Below are 17,397 nucleotides of genomic sequence, written 5' to 3'. Positions count from 1 at the left end.
ATGACTATCTGATCCTGTCTGCAGAATACACACAATATATTGTTAATAAGATATTGTTCCAAGTTTGATAAGATACAAAAAAGAGGGGGGAAAAAGGTAAATCTGATGTGTTCTCTAGTTGCTGGAAAATATGTAAGAAAAAGTCAAGTTCTTCCCTGTAGGAAACAGCTGTAATGCAAAACATTGTCAAATTCAGCTCTAACATATTTTCATCCTGTTTATGGGTTCATCCTACATAGCAGTAAGGTAAACTGTAAAAATTACTGCATACTGGCTGCTGAAACTTCAAGTGCGTTGGGAGAGCAGAGTTGATTGCTTACAAGTATTTAAATTCTATGTCAGCTGTGCAGAATAAACATTTCTGTGGCTTTTCTTGATGTAGTTGAACTTTAGATGAAATGCCATTTTCATGTGAGAATTTTTGTTCTATGTGTTTCAGAACAACAACTCCTTTACATCTATACACAATTCTTTATTACATCTCTACACAATTCTTTATTACATCTATTCACAATTCTTTATTACATCTTTAGGAAAGGCTTTTGTGTGACTATTTTTCACTATAAGGCCAGTTTTGGTCATGATAAGAAGTAGTTCTCAAAATTCTGCTCTTCTGGACCATTGTTGAATGACTTCTAGAGTAAAGGAGTACAGCTTTTAGAAAGGCTCAAAGGCATTTAATAAGGGATAATATTACAGATGCTTACAAATGGCTTCTTGAAAGTGTAGTGGGCACATATAACATTTATTTTCATTAGCTTTTTAATGCTTTGATTTATCTCCTTCAGCTTCTTATGTAATTCAGCTTTACTTTTAATTACCCAGTAATGGAGCAATCAATACAACCATAGAACTGTTGGTAATTTTAAGGTTGTTTCTGGTAATACTGTGAAGCTAAACTGGGGATAGTGCATTTAATTTTATCACCATATTTATGTGATCTTTGTATTTTGGGGATTTTGTTCAGAGTTTAGTAAAGCAGTACATGTGATGGGTGGGATGCAGGCCTACAGACACACTTGAGTTTGTTTCAGGCACTGTCTGACATGGAAGTCGGTCATAGATCAGATTTTGATTGTGTAACACTAACTTATTTGTAATCAGTGGGTAAATAGGGAGCTTCAAGCATGAATTCATTCATAAATCATGGACTGATTGATCAGTTTGTGGGCAGTCAAGATTATTGCTACTTAGTACAGAAGTTGATTTCTTATAGCTGTGTCTTTACCAATAAGAATAAATCATGGCACTGTTCAGAAGTGCACACTAAACATGGAAAGTTCATTACATTTGCCAAAAGGGTAAAATGTATTGCAGAATATGCCAGCCCAAGGTAAATACTAAGTGTTACATTGCTTCTTGTGTCTTTTTCGCTGGGGAAAAAAAATCAACTGTGATTACTTTCAAAGAATACAATGAAAGTCTTGTAGAAAACTGAACTTAAGTCGGGTATTTGGAAATTGACATGCTTACACTTTCTTCCCAGAACAGCTGCTCTTAGGTCACAGTTGTTTGACACCCACCTCTGGGCTTTGTAAAGATTTATGTGTTTGTAATAAGAGCTGATGCTGTGCTGCAGTGATCCAGAACGGCGGAACAGCAGCCTGCTTTCAGGCACGTGTCTTAATCTGTCAGATCTCTTTTCATGCACAGCTGATAGACTTGCTTATCTCGTTTAAAGCATGCAAACAAAAGTCCTGAAAATGTCTGACCCAGAAATTAGCTCTCACATTAGTAAGGTGCAGGATGTGGAAATGCCTGCTTTGGTTATTTCTGCTGTACTGGCTTGCGTATAATATGATACCTGAGCAGCTAAAGTTAGATCAATTAACATCACTAAAGCATTCTCATGTCCTTCCAAAATGTACATAACATTTTCTTTTAGCTCTTATGAAAGCTTAAACAGGGTGTGTTTCTATAGACACAGGTGTGTGGTGTCCTGCTGCACACGACAGGGTGTGATGCCAATGCCAAAGGCTGTGTGTCACCTGCAGGTCTCACTGCCATATCTGCCAGTGCCATGGGGATGTCTCAGAGGCACACTAATCAATATCACTTCAACTTTACAGTTTAAATGAGTTTAACATTGTGATTTTTACTTTTATGCAGAACAAAATACTGAGTGTTTTTAAAAAAATAGTTTAGTGAAAGCAAGACTTAAATGAGCACACTAGTGTGTTTCTGTAAAATCGGGTTGTGCTGAATTTTTGTTGCATACCACCTGAAAAAGTACTCATGCCATGTTTTATTTTGCATGTTACACTATTCTTTCAGAAATAGCCTTCCATCTAGTTGCTGTGTCATACAAATACACGTATTTCAAATGATAAATAAGAAATAATCTGTATGTCTATAATGGTTCCGGTTTTGATTTGTACTTGATTGTGTTAAAAAAAACGGATTTCCCAGTGCTTTCTTCATTCATTTGTTGCACAGATTGCTTCTAGCCCAGTCAGATTTGTTTCTTTCCTGTTTATATTTGTTGGTCAGTCTGCTAAATGGATATGTATGGGCTGCATTTGACAGCACTAATCTTGTGTGGGGGTTCCTGTTCTGTGCCACCACTGAGTACATGTGTGCCCCTGTGCAGAGCTGTGCAAGGGTGTTCCTCCATCATCAGAGAAATCCCATTTCTTGGCCTCCCACACTTTTCTGGATGAGCATTATTTGAATGCTCTTCTTTATTTTGAAGGCTGGAGGGGAAAGGCAGTTTGCTAGTAAAAGGAAACATCTCCTGGTCTCTGGCTTCTCTTCTTACTTAATTGTTGTGCTGTTTGTCTCCTCTTCACAGCTGTTAGGTACTTTGATAGTGAGGTGGTCAAAAGAGAGGGTTGTGGCTTCTGAGAGTGGTATGTCCTGTTCCAGGACTAACTTCCCTTCTGTGCCCTGCAGGCTGAGGTTTGTGGGGAAAAGAGCACTCTTCTCACTGCCTGGCTTAAAGCTTTGAAAGAGTGTGCACTCCTTCTTTTTATAAACTGAATGTTTGGGGATGTTTTTGGTTAATTTGCTTAAGAAGTTGTCTTTCTGTTTGTCATCCTTGTAGATGATGCTGTTTTTGAAAAGCTCTTGTATGTTCAGGGTTTGTATTGGCTATAGTAAAATTACAGTGGAAGTGGCAAGAATGTAACCTTTCATTTCATTTTCTTACACTCTTAATATGATTGTAGGTAGCCATAATATAGGAAGCATTTGTCCATTGCATGGGTTCTGACAGCTGTGGGAACAGGGAAAGCTCCTGTGTGTTCAGAGTTGGGTTTTTGAAGCAGGACCAGCAGCCTTTCATTTAACAGCATCCTGTGCATTAGTACAAGAGAATTCTGCTGTGTGCCTTTTATAAAAGTGCCATATGACTTAAATTTTAACACATTCTGCTGCTTTTTAGTATTGTAGTGTTCATGGAAAATGTGCTGTAAGACTAGAAACATGATTGTGTTATACAGTTAATTAAAAATAAAGGCAGATTTTTAATATGAGCTCAGTCAGTGCAATACATCAACAAAGACTTTTTTGTTGGCTGTCAAGTGAGAAAAACAGAAAAGACTCAAATTCTTTCTCTAATATTTCCTTCCAGTCTGACTCATCAGTAGAAATTGTGAAGAGCTGCAGAAGAGAAGCCAAACAGACAAGCTGATAACTCAAAGAAATACTCTTTTGAGTTTGGGGTTCAGAGTGGAGTCATCATGAGCGATGTTACCATTGTGAAGGAAGGCTGGGTACAGAAGAGGGGTAAGTTCTACCTTTGCATGGAAAGTGTTTTCTGATGTCTCCTACTCTGAGTGCAATGGTATTGCATGGTTACACAGATGAATGAGCTTGATTTATCTTCTGGTCTGGAGCAGATTGGTCAGATTCAGGCCTTGTTGGTACTGATGTGTAACCCTCAGCACTGCCCCTGTTTGTGGGGGTGGCTGGCAGTGCAGAGGAAGTTGGACTCAGTCATTCCCGCTTCCCCTTGGACCTTGTTGCTGCAGCTGCTGTTGTTACCTGTGCATCAGAATAAGCTGCCTGTTGTGGCAGCTGGAAGAGGCAGTAATAGAGGTGTGCACTCAAAGGCTGTCTGGAAGCTGCTGCAGATGCGATACTTTGTGGGAAATTTCCTAGATGCCAAAATCATTCAGTGGAGCTCAGCTTGTATTACAGATGCAAGTAGTCCCAGTAAAATCAACATAATACTTGCATAAAGCTCAGCATACACCTAATTACTCAGCAGACCTGGAAGCCATATGATTAAAGAATATGTTCTTAACTATAAGCCAGTATAAAATATGATTTTCTGTTATATTTGAATTTCTGTGAATTCTTGAGATGTCTCTTTAAATTGTTTCACCATGTGATTTGCAAATTTGGGGAGGTTGCTGTATGTTCAGCTTTGAATGTGAAACCTCTAGAAATATCTGGAATTCATATCATGTGATGAACTTTGGATGAAATCTTCCATGCTTCATGCTGCTCTGCTTTAGGTTGTGGTTGCACACATGATTATTTTCAAAAGAATATAACTTCTCTCACAGAGAGGGGGGGATCTGGATTTTAGGGTGATTTATGCCATGAGTTTCTGTGATCCTAGCCCAGAAAGATTAGACTGAAATAGTGGGAACAAAATTACCCTTTAATTTACAAAGAAATGCTTTGCTTCAATAGCAGTGTGTGAAGACAAAGATCATTATTAGCTTTGTTATTGCAGATTGACATTAAATGTCAGGGAAGGCAAGATAATGAGGGAAAAAGTTTATTATTCTTCTATTATTCCTGCATAAATTGTATTTCAGGAAGCATTATGGGTATTGTAAGTGAAAATGAGCTAAACCATGTTAAGCTTAAGGCCTACTTCCTATTTTGGAGTATATACCTGTATTTATAACAAATAATATTTTACATGACAGGAATTATTTAAATTTTGAAATTATTTTTCCTTTCCACCTTGTTGTTAGTTACTCAATTTGGAGATCTGATTTCCTTTTTTGATTATTTATTATAAATTTCTTTCAAATGTATTTGAATGGTTAGGATGCTCCAAATAATTTTATTTTACATGACATCAGTTCCTTCAGGTAATATTTCTCATTCTTATTACAACTGCTATCAACTCTGTGAGCACTGGATATGCCTATATTAATTACTGGGATCCAGAAATGGACACTGAAATTCAGCGTCTTACTTAATTTTTGAAATTCTGAAATGTTAAATAAAGGTTTTTTTTTCTTACCCTGTTTTACTATCAATTAATTGAAGAAAAGCCCACCAAGTTGACATTTTGAGGTCAGTTTTGTTAATAATTGTTTTCTTTTCCAATTAAAGGCATTTCATGGCATGCATTTTTCATTATCATGAATAACTTTGAATTTATGGTTGTTTTTTTTTTCTTCGTGCTAAACATAACTGTGTAGGTTTTAGTGGAAATTTTTTTAATTGCATCTAATACTGTCCTTAATTTTCTTTGTCTGACTTGTTCTGGTTGTTGGTGTGTTAAAGTGTTTCTTTTGTTTGCTTCTGAAAACAAAAGGAAAAGCACGGTCGTGTTTCACAATGCTAAGATTTTGTAAGCATTTTATTCAATGGTTATACATTTCATATGTAATGACAACTTTTACTCTGACCTTGCTCTGGAGTGAGAAAATCAAAGTTGCTAAGTGCGTTTGTTAAATTTTGCCAAGAACAAGTATCCAACTTTAATCTATATTCTGAAAATTGCTCGGTAAACACTTATTTTGGCAGCTAAATATTCTCTGTCTGTGTAAAGAAGCATCGTGGGATTGGATAAAGCTGTCTTGCTTCCACAAGTGATCATTCTGTTACAGTTTGGAAGTGAATTCTTTGATCATCAACACTTGATTGGCATTGGCTCAGTTCACAGGCTGGTTTTGATAGGTACAAGCCATGTTCTACTGCAGAAGGGCGAGTGTGGGATTTCTTCTCCAGGCAGACACTGAATGAATTCCAGCCCCAGTTACTGGTCCTTTGGACAGCCCTGAGCCAAGTGTATGGTGCAGCACAAATTTCTGAGACCCCAGACTGAATCTATCTAGAAATAAACATTGTAAACCCTTCCTGCTGGGAACTTAGGGGCTTGGGCTGCATCACTTGACTTGATGTGTTTCTGTTATGCTGAATTATTTGGTCATGTGACTATAGCCCTGGACCTCTTAAAATTGTCCCCTTCAGCACTCAGTATGGTTTGTGATACAAGGAAAGGGAAAAAAAATCCAACTTCTTTTTGTGATTCACAGCCCAGTCAGGAGTATGAGGATGACTTGAAGGTATTGGGATGAAAAATGGTTTTGAGGAGTTGTCTAATGAGATGGGCCATTACAAAGGCAAGTTAGGTGAACTCAATGTAGAAATGAGAGGGGAGGACTAAAAATAGAGCTGGGGATTGCTCTCTGAATTGAGACTCTGCTAGAGAGAGGCTAGGGAAGACAGGGTATGTTAGGGCACCATGAATGGCTGTGAAATGCAGTGAAAAGATGTTTGCTTTATTGTTATTCCTAGTGCTGTATCCATGTCAGTAATAGAGGGCTGAGGGCTATATGTTGGTGAGGTTTTAAGCCTGCTGTTGAGCACTAAAGCCATGTAGCCTCACATCTGATTCTTATCAAAGACCTATTATTCTGTGTCTGCTTAAATGAGGCACCCATTAAAGTATTAATGTTTTACTGAAAGTCAAGAAATGGCAGAATTAAGTTTTTTTGAGACTGATCATACTTGGGCTTTGAGTAGACTTTAGGAGGAGCAGTTTCAGTGTGTTGAGACCAGATGATACTGTGGAAGAGTAAGCTGTTGTATATGAAAGGTAAAACAAGCAGAGATGACAGGCTGCAGGTGAGAACTTTGGGCAATAGAAGACACAAGACCCAGGGAGAAGCAGTGTCTGAGAAGCTTGGGGAACCTTGAGTCCCAGGTGAAAGGAGACCCTGAAGCACAGAGACTGGGTGTGCCTGAACAAGTAAAGCAGCCCAGCAAGAGCAGATTTGGAGAATGCAGTAATTGCTGATGGGGACTCGATACCTATCTACACTTATGCATTTGTAAAGTGAAGTGGGTGTTAATTTGGCCTGGCTTCTGTCTGTTTCTGTGCCCCTTTGGCAGTGGTAGTGCTCCTGGAGTACATTGTGTGGCTTTCAGTTTCATCTGAAAGGAACCAGGGTTGTCACTGTGGGACTGCTTCAAGCAGCAGATGAAAGTGCATTAACTAGGGTGGTGGGAGGATTTGCTGCAAAAGCACTTTCCTTATCTGAACTGAAGTACTGATTCAGATCCCTGTGAGACACCAGAACCTGAACTAGTGGAGAGCCAGCAGAGCAGTCTCCTTAGAGAGGAGTCTGTGCTCAGGCGAGAGAGGAGTGGGAGTGTGCATTGTAAGAATGGCTTTATGGTGGTAACTCCTATCTTAGATCCAGGGACAAGCACCAAGCAGCTCATGGCCTGTGTCCACATGTGGCTGCAAAGATATTTTTGCAGTTCACTGGCTCAGTGAGGATAATTTTTATTTCTTTCAGTGTTCTCCAGTTATACCTGTAGCCAGATAAGGAGAGAAATGCATTGTCTTCCTTTATGAATTTACTTTTTAGATGACACTGACATTTTTCCTTGTAATGCATACAGATGAAAGGGAAGCAGTTTTGACTAAAAACCTTAAATAGAGTGACCTGAACCTTGTTGCTGATACACAGAAATTAAATATTTGACATTATTGCAGTTTGTGTAAGCGCTCTGCTGTACTTGCTGAAATGACTTTGACATTTTGGATTTGCAGAGGACAATGTTTTGCAGAATATCTTTAAATTTATGTAAAAGTTAGTATCTTTAATTTTACTTAACATGATTTTACTGTATTTACTAAATTAAATTTAATGATTTGCAGAGAGGGATATGTTTTTAATTTATCAGTTTGGAAACAGATTTTTTTTTACATTATGAACATGCCTAGTGTGATTAGGGCTATATCATTGCAAAAGTGAGTTTTATGCATATAATTAATGTGGTATTTTTTCTTTAAAGCCAGAGTTTTCTGAGTTGTAGACTTGACCTTGTCTGTGGTCTATAATAGTCACAACAATTAGATTTAAGAATCTTTCATAACTATGCTTAATTGCAACCTAATTTCTTTATATATAACCTGTGCACAGAATTTCAATTAATTTAAACATATGAAAAGAGTTAAGAGTCTCTGTTACCATGTTATTGAAAGATCATTAGGGACAAAGAGAGAATTGACACAGATGCTAACTTTTTAAAGGACCCAGTTTTATATTTAACATGTCAGCTAACTTTGTCTTTAATTGAAAGAGCAAGGCTTGGGTTTTGGTGAGGATGCACCTAGTGTGTAAGGCACAGCACATGGCTAAATCATTGTTTAAAGTCAAAGCAATGTGTTGTCAGTTTAAGTTAGCGCTTGTGCTGCCACACTGGCCTCTGTTTGGGCTTTGTGCTGGTGTGGTGCATTGGGTGATGCAGCTTCCCATGGCAATCTCCACGTGACTCACATGGGACATGGACCAGCATTCCAGTTTTGTAGAGAGGGAACCAGAGTCCAAAATTGTTGTGTCTTAGCTGTAATAACTTAAGAAGTTTGATGTAATGAGATGGTGATAAAAAACCAGATGTCATGAAGCTTTCCTGTAATGAGATTGTCCTGTAAATAGTGTATCATTGAAATACTGTAATAAGATTTTTCACTCAATGTTATTCTTTTTTTTTTCTTCTTTTTAAAAATGCCTTTCATAACTTCTTAGTATCTGAAATTGAAGTAGTGTTAGCATTTCTAGACTCATACAGTTCATAGAATGTGTTTGATTTACTGTGATGAGATTGACTCAACTCTGCTTTGTTTTCATTTTTGAGATTCAGGACATTATGCAGGTATCATGGGATTTTGAGAAATAACTGTGTGGAAAATATTTACTATTGTTGTATCTTCTATCAAGAATAATAAATAGCGTAGTGGAATAAATCTATTGTTCCAAATAGTAATAGAATTGTTGTTTAAAGTACAAATTATTTATAGTCTTAGGGTAACATGTCTTCTCCCTCCTCCCCCTGGCTGAAATCCAGAAAAAGAACTGTATTATTTCATGTAGTGGACATTGGGTTTACAGTTGAACCAAGACCAAACAGATGTTAATTTTGGAAATACACTCTGGAGATTGAGTTCATGTAGTATGTTTGTGGCTTTTTTTGCCTCTGTTTGTTTTGTTGGGGTTTGTTTTTTTGGGTTTTTTTGTATGTTTTTTTAATGGGGGCATAAATGCCTTGATTGGAAAATTAATCTCAGAAGTTATGGTATTAATTGAGTGTTATTCACAAGCTGTCAGAAATCTTGTTTGCAGATTGTCTAAATTATTTGAGCAATTTAGCACACCTCTAACAAAGATGAATTTAAATAGACTAAGTTGAACATCTGCTACATGAAGTAGAAGAAATCAAAATTATTTTTTTTTAATTGTCTTAGCAAATAGTAGTTTAAGGTAAAGTCTTGATTGATAACTTGAAACTAAATAAGCCTTTCATATTGTAGTTGCTCTAGTCTAATTCTATCTAATTAATGCAAAATGTGAAGTTCCAACAAAATATATGAATTTAAAAGAGGCAGTTCCATGTGGACCAAAGGGAGGAAAAATGGCAGTGTGACATTTCTTATATCCTATTCTTATATGGTAGCTAGATTTTTTTTTTTTTAATTCCCAGAGAGTTAAGAGATTGCTGTATCTTGCACTCAGTGTAGAAATGGATTTAGGTAAATCTGTAAAGTTGCTTGCAGTCAGGATTCTTTGGATTTTTTTGTTTGTTTGTATGGTTTTGTTGTTATTGTTGGGTTTTTGTTGTTTTTAGGTTTTGTTTGTTTGGGTAATTTTTGTTTTTTTTTTTTTTTTTCCCCACATACACTATGAGCAGAGATCTATGTATTTAGATGCTGTTTTCCTGCAACTACCCTGCTGGGAGAGGAGGCTCTGAGCCCTTTCTCTGTCCCACTCACTTTGTAGTTGACTACCCAGGTCTTCCTTTTGGAATAGTTATAACCTTTTTATCCATACTTTTCCTTGAAGAGGATCAGAACCATATGAAAATCTTAAACTTGCTGTAACTAGTAAGAGGTTCTCTCTTTGCTAAATAACTTTATTCCAGATACTTTTTACCTAATGCATAGCTGAGTGTAATTTTTTCAGCTCTCCACCTTGTATTATTACCAGTTTCTGTTCTTAAAGGCAGCTTGCAATAGAAATTGAAGCATGAAACGCAAAGTATTTTAAACAGTCTCAGGATTATCCTTGCTGCAATATCCTTGTTGAATGCCAGTTTAGATAAAGGTGCATAGTTGATTAATTTTAAAATTTTTTAGAATTGTTTTTATTTCATTGTAACTATAATAGAGACTGTTAACCAGTTTTTAAATGGCTGTACGGTTTTGATTTTCATCAGTAAAAATGGAGCTCTCATATATGGAGCTGTATTGCAGATAATAGTGGCTAAAATTCTGTTTGTTTTCCCTGCAGTTGCTTGTAAGGCATGTTCTGGTGCTTATTGCCTTGGGCATAAAGCTTTTGCATATCCTGAGTTTTGTGGTAGAAAAGTGCTTTTGCTATTTCTGACAGAAACAGGTTGCTTGTTCCACAGGAAGATACCTGGGCAATGAGTGTTTTGGAGTATTCTGGACCCAGTGGCCTTTCATGTTCTTGGATGTCTGTTCCATTTCCTGTGTAGTGGATACCGCCTGGTTGCTCACGTTCTGAAGGTTTTCTCCATTCATGCTGCTTTCTCTTACTCACACTACTTAGTTACCCATGAAGCAAGGTTAGCCATTTTCTGCTGCAGGGATAGGGAAGCAAGATGTTAACAATTCATTGCCCTTTTCCTGCTCACAACCCTTTTGGCCTGGCAGTACTGCTCAGCCAGCAAATGTCCAAGGGATGCTGTTGGAGAAGAATTTGAGAAACCATTTGGCAAATACATGTGTTCTGTTTATTAAAACCTCTACTTTTTACTTGAAGCTTAAATAGTCATGCTGTATAATACCTTTGGCATGCTGTACATTGGTAACATTGGTTATACTTGAAATCCCTTTATGTTTGTGTTACTTTTACATTGTTTTTGTAAGGATAATAGGCTTGCAATACCAGAACTTCTGATACCTGGTAAAAACCGTCCTCTCTCATTATACCTACATGCCAGTCCTGCAAATCTCCCAAGTCTTTGTGGTTTATTTTATTTCAGAAGCAGTCTGTGTACCTGTCCTTCTCACCTCAGCTAGGTCAATCAGCTTATGCCTCTGTGGGAACCACTTCTTTAATGCTGCCCCTGCTGTAATCGTCAAAAACATTATTGAGGTCAGCAGCTGTGACTTGAAACTAGGTTCTGAAAAAGTTGTGGGACTGGACTAAGAACTCAGAGTTTTAGGGCATGAGACAAATGAGACTGCAGATTAAGATATAGAAAATAATTCTTTTTTTCAATAAAGAAACTTTAGGGAGAAGACCAGGGAAGAAAGTTTTATAACCACTCAGTGCTGTCTTGGTTGTCTTTTGTTTTCTAAGAGGAACTGTTGACCCTTCATGAGCATCTCTACAAATTGTAGATGAGATGAGAGGCTTTTTTCCTTAAGACATGGAAAGATGCTGGAAGTGAGTGGGATCTGTTTAATCTCCAAGTTCTTGAGAGCAGTTTAATCTAAATTGCTGGCAAAACATTGTTGCTTATTTCCAACAGCACAGACCTTAACTTGCTGTGGGAGGGATTCTGCTTCCCAGGGTAGGACTCCATCAGCATAATAGGGGAAGATCTGTTGAGACATGCTTAGATTTTGGTTCATGCTACACGTGAATGTTTCCAGAGCTTTGCTTTGGATGCACTGGCATGTCTGTCCTATGGACTTGGGAGTTCCTCGGCAGTGGGGATGGATGAGTGGTGGTCACAGTGTAAGCCACAGCTTGTAGCAGTTGTTAATTGGGAGATTGCTTCAGATGTATACTCCTTATCTGTAATGTCGGTGTACTTCCAGTCTCATTTTTTCCAGTGCTCTTTAATACCATCTCTGACTAGTACTACTTACTCTTACTTTATCTCTCAGGTAGTCTATGTTGTTATTGGTTCCTTCCCTTGCAACTCAGGGCTTTGTTAGCTTACTTTATATAAACCTAAGTAAATTTCTTTGTAATCAGATCATTGCAACTGATGTCTTATTTACTGTAAATTCTTAGTTTATAGTTTGCTTTCTAACCAAGTGCTTTCTTAAAAGCTGATAGGAAGATAGGAAATGAATGTGTAGATGCCAGAACACTGATAAGAAAACACATTTTGTTTTTCTAGATCGTCTAAATCTTAAGATCACTTACAAATTGAATTGATGACTGTCTTGACTTCGGGAGTAGTCTTCCCAAAAATATTGAATTACACTATGGTATCATATTAACTAAATTAAAATTAGAAAGTTTCCAGTTTCATTAGTTTCCAGTTTCATAGTTGTTATCAGTTTTGCATTAGAAATTCCAAATTTCAAATTGTGTAATCCTCAGTTATTTACATTTGAACAGTTGAAATACAAAAAAATTTACTGGGCACAGCTTCCTGATAGTCTTTTATCAACATTGCCACAATAAGAAAGTTGCTGTAACCAGAGCAGTCTTCACAAATAGCTGCTAATTAGGCCGAGATACTGAGAACCACACCAGCAGCAAGAGATTTGAGGGCTACTGGATACAAATGCTCTGTGATTTTGGTTGTGATAAATTTATGGACAACCTAGTTCATATTGAAGGAAGACATGTAAGATGGTAAATTATATAAAAAACTGGGCCAATAGTACCTTAAATTTGGCACTCAGTGTTGTGGAAACCTGAATTTGTCCAAGTCACAGTTTCCCTCAGATAAAACTGAAATAGTATTGTTACTTCACCTCAGAGACTTCCTGAATGTGAGTTTGTTTATCTTTGTGAAACTCCTAAATGCCTGACATTATAATATTCAGGCTTTTAAAATATATTTTTATATAATTGAAATACAATTTTTGTATAGGAAGCAAAAACAATCTAATAGCTGAAATTTAGTCTGAATGAGAAGAAGTGATTTTTTTTGTCTTTGTTTATCCTGACACACTGCAGAAGAAGAGGTAAAATCCATTAGGTCATACAAAGAGACAACTTGTTGAAGAAAATGAAAAAATCTTAAAGTTAGTTCTTTTGTTAGGCATCTTCCAGAGAGACTGGAGGAAACCCTTGAAAAATGATCCTTGGGAGAGTATAATCTGTAGGAACATGACAGCATCTCTGCCTATGCTTGCACACTTCTGATCTCATGAAACTGCAGATGGATTAGCGGTATAACTTTAACACCCATAAAATTTCCTTCAAAGTAGTGCTTCTATATAGCATCTTTTGCTTTACTTTGAGGCTGGTATTCACTCTGTTTTGAACTTTGTTGGCTTTTTTAATATCATGCCACTTTATGCATGCTGACTAATACATTGGAAACTTTTCTGAACAACTTTATTCTTATCTTGAGAAACAGCAGCAGCTACTATATTTTAATTAGAAGCTTGCAAACTTGCCCCTGATGCTCTTCCATGTTTACTTGAAACTTAAGTGGAAGCTGTTGCTGAAATGGGGGAAGTGTCATGTCCTCCCCTAGCTTGGTTGTGTTGGCACTTGTGCTCATAATGGTGACATGGTGAATCATGCCAGGAAATTTATCTGGCTGAAAATGAATCTATTTTTATTGTCCTAGCTAACTTTCAGATGGATCATTTCCCTGACCTGACTCACCATGGAGCTGCACAAACAGCAGAGCTGGCACACGGCAATGGGAGAGCGGCCATGTGGAGGGGCAGGACAGCTCCCTGCTAGGGGCAGCCCCGACCTTTGCAAGAGTGAATTGTCTACAGAACTGCACCTAAAACTTATATTGTCACTGCCACAGGGATATGGCACAGCTAGTTTGTATTTCAAGATGGTTTTCTTTGAAATTTGTGTTTAGAAAAGAACCACTGATTTATTTTGTGCTAGTCCTAAATGTGATGGAATTAAAAAATGCCACCAGAAGGGTTAGCTAATTCCTATTCCTGTGTGTTTATAGATTTTAAACAAACAGAAACTTTTCACAGAAGAGTGGCTTGGCTAATGTCTGGAACATTATGTGGTTCCTTAATCTAAATAATAGAGTAGCTTTGTAATCCTCTCGTGTTTATAGCTTGAAAGGAGTTTAAAAAGGGTATTTTAACCGAAAAACCTCTCAAAGTTTATGATAGACAGGTACTCTTCTGAGGTTAGTGAGTTGTTGGTTTCTAGGTATTATTGCAGATTAAAATGATACTTGAAGGTTGTCTGAGTTCAGAATATTCATAGTGTGTTGGTGGACAATCAGTGAAACTTCAGATAATGTTAATTTGTGAGTCTTTAGTTTTCTTGTAGATTTTCTGCTACATTAGGTTAAATTCTTATAAAGTAGGTTTTGTCTGAATGTCATTCTTTGCAATGAATATACTGTTTCTGGGTTTGCTTGGTTATATAACAAAGTTTGGAGAAGGATCACGTTCTTTGATTTCAACTTACACATTAATATTTTAAATGAAATTTTGTGGTAAATATTATATTTAACATCCTTTTGGATGGTTTTCAATCTCAGGATCTTATACTTCTAATTTATACCATGTGCACAGGATTTTATGCGGAACTGCTGTTGGCACAAAGAGGCTTATGTAGAGATGATGAACATTCCCCTTTCCAACTATCCTTGCTCCAGAGGCGACAGGGACTTGCTGTTATTTGCAGCTGTGTGAACAACCATGCTGATATTAGATGAAATAGAAAACTTCCTTGGCAAATGAAACAAACTAAGTCAAAACTCCCAAATGACACCAAACCAGCTGGTTTTAGGGATTCTTTCAAGTACTTTGTGTTCCCCTACATCCTCTCCAGGATGAAGATCCAAGAAGTTAGCTGCATATATTATTTAGTCTACAAATGGACAGCTGGGGAAAGAGTTATAGCATGTTATTTGTGGTGTGTAAGAGCTGTGTCATACTTAGTAATGTATTTGTCTGAGGTGTTTTTTGTGCCAGCTTCCTCCGTATCCATATAGTCATTAATAGATAATCACACAGGTGTTGAGTGCATTGGTGGTGAGGTTTCAAAGGATCTGTTGTAGATAGGTAGTAATAATAATAATAATAATAATAATAATAATAATACCAATAATAATATTAATACATTATTACTGTTTTTATTACTATAGTTATCCCCCTCCTTCAATAATAAAAACTTGACCCACACAAATAAAAACTTGACCCACACATTCTAAAAAATTCTAACATTAATTTGGTTTTTTGGTTTTTTTTTGAGGAACATGCTTCAATAATTTAACTTATTCTTGCATAAGAATATAAAATCCAAATTTGTGTTTGTTTCTTGTAACGAATTTTCCTGTAAAAAAGGTAGCAAGTTGGCACTCTAGAGCAGAATGAAATAAATAGGGACAAAAAGGCTCTTTATGGGGAGGCAACATGAAGCATCATTGTGTAGTCATCCAGAGTGTGTCTGACCTTTCCTCACAAAATGGAAGTATCTCTATGAATTTTGGTGGATAGAAAACTACAGGTTGTTGTATTCAGTGAAATAATTGTCACTGGTAAATTACCTCGCAGTAAGCATTTGTATTTTTGTAGTAAACACCATCATGCATTATAGCTTCAGCATATTAATAGCCTTTCCTTTCTTGCAATCCACTATATTCCTTAAAAGCCATCTGTGGTTCATGAGCTTTTGATGTCAATATATTTGTAGCTTTCGCATAGAGGAAAGTTTTATATTGATTACATGCATGGTTTATAAAAGGGGTAGCTCTTGTCTTTTGGCAATTAACATATTTAAAAAGGCTCCAAATAACTTGCCATCTTTAGAGTTCCTTAAAAATCTGCTTGTAGTTCTTCACTTAGAGTGTGATATTTTATTTTTTAACACACAAAGCAAGAAATTAATCTATTTTAATCTTTTCTCGGAATAAATAAGTATTAGGAATTACTCTCTACTGAGAAATTCCATGCATCTTGATTTAGCCAATGCCTGAGGAATGCAGTATTGCTGTTTAGATCACACCCATAGGAAGAGAATGGTGTTTGAAAACGTGCCATCTGAAACACAAAAGGTTTCAGTGTGCATAAAGCCTTGCAGAGACTTAGAATCAGGATAGAACTCAATAAAGCATCTGAAGTTCACTTAAGTCCTCATTGTGAGAAAAGAGGTGACTTTTTGTAAATCTTAACTGCATTGATGTTTCTTTTAAATGATGGAATGGTGTGAGCTGCTATGGAGCCTGGGGTATCAAGCAGGTACCAAGGGCAGTGAAGATCAGGAGAACTTTCTCAGAGTCTGTTTTAAGGATAATCTCCAAGGAAATGAGCCTTTTATGCTCATGCTGTGCTGAGCAGCACTCTTTTTTCTGAAGGAAAGATATGCATTGATGGTCTCAGCTTCTATTGTAGTTAGAGATTCTGTTTCTAGTTTGAAATTGTAGAAATGGAAGTATTGGTAATGTTTTCAAGATATTTTTCTTTTGGTTCATACTGTAACTCTTACTGGATATTTCTGGTGTAAAAATCTGTCATTACTTTTGCCACAGTTGCGCTCTAGTCTTGTTTGAAAGAGTCACTGGTAAATGTTACAACATTTACATGGCTCTAAGCAGCTGATGAGCCTGTTGAGATTGGTAAAATGGGAAGGATACAGAGATTGGAGAAATTTGAAAGATGGGTTAGGTAGGCTGGGAAAGTGATCAAGTTTGGTATGGAAATGAGGTACCTCTATTGCTGGATAAAACATCAAGGAATAATAAAATGGAGAAAGTTTAATGTGGAGATAGGATTTCAGAAAAAAATACTGAAAGCTTGTGTTGCTAACAGGGACTGGTAATATTTATTTACTTAAGAAAGCATGAAATGTCTGAAACAAACAAGAATTCCATGCTAATTTCGGTAACTTCTGTAATGCTGCAGAGCATCCTTGTCTTTCAGTGTTGAGAAGATGAAGTTAAAACCATTATTTTTTGTTTGTTTGAGTTTTTTGAGTGCTTTGTTTATAATACTGTTATATAATTATAAGGAAAAAATATAGACAAATAAAAATTTTCCCTCAAAACTCCCAGCTCAAAGCCTGCACTGGAAAGTAAAAGAATACAAGAAAGGAATAAATTTATATATCTCAGTAGTAAGGTGCCTGTCATCTGGGGATTTCAGTAAGGAGCTAGCATTACAAATTGGCAAGGCAGCAGTTTCATTTACCAACTAAATAAGATACGGTCATAAAAATCCATGTTTTAAAGACCAGGGTGTGAAACTTCAACTCAGATATTGCTTTCCATCACAACATATGGATGTGAAAGCTGGAAATCCAACAAAGGTACAGACATCTAAATGCC

General features: G+C 36.8%; 1 protein-coding gene across 2 annotated transcripts in view; it reads left to right on the top strand.

Moving 5' to 3' along the window:
• Positions 1–17,397, top strand: part of AKT3 (AKT serine/threonine kinase 3) — a 152,441-nt gene that overhangs the window by 9,059 nt on the left and 125,985 nt on the right. For both annotated transcript variants that reach the window (XM_071429005.1, XM_071428995.1), the window contains exon 2: positions 3,572–3,726. In XM_071429005.1, the coding sequence (XP_071285106.1) occupies positions 3,681–3,726 (46 nt within the window). In that variant the 5' untranslated portion in view covers positions 3,572–3,680. The remainder of the gene's footprint in view (positions 1–3,571; positions 3,727–17,397) is intronic.

Source organism: Agelaius tricolor, unplaced genomic scaffold, assembly GCF_023055355.1.
Source record: "Agelaius tricolor isolate 1412-34295 unplaced genomic scaffold, bAgeTri1.0.p SCAF_1, whole genome shotgun sequence".
In the NCBI taxonomy this organism is placed as follows: domain Eukaryota; kingdom Metazoa; phylum Chordata; class Aves; order Passeriformes; family Icteridae; genus Agelaius; species Agelaius tricolor.
This window is presented reverse-complemented; position numbering and strand designations above follow the sequence as displayed.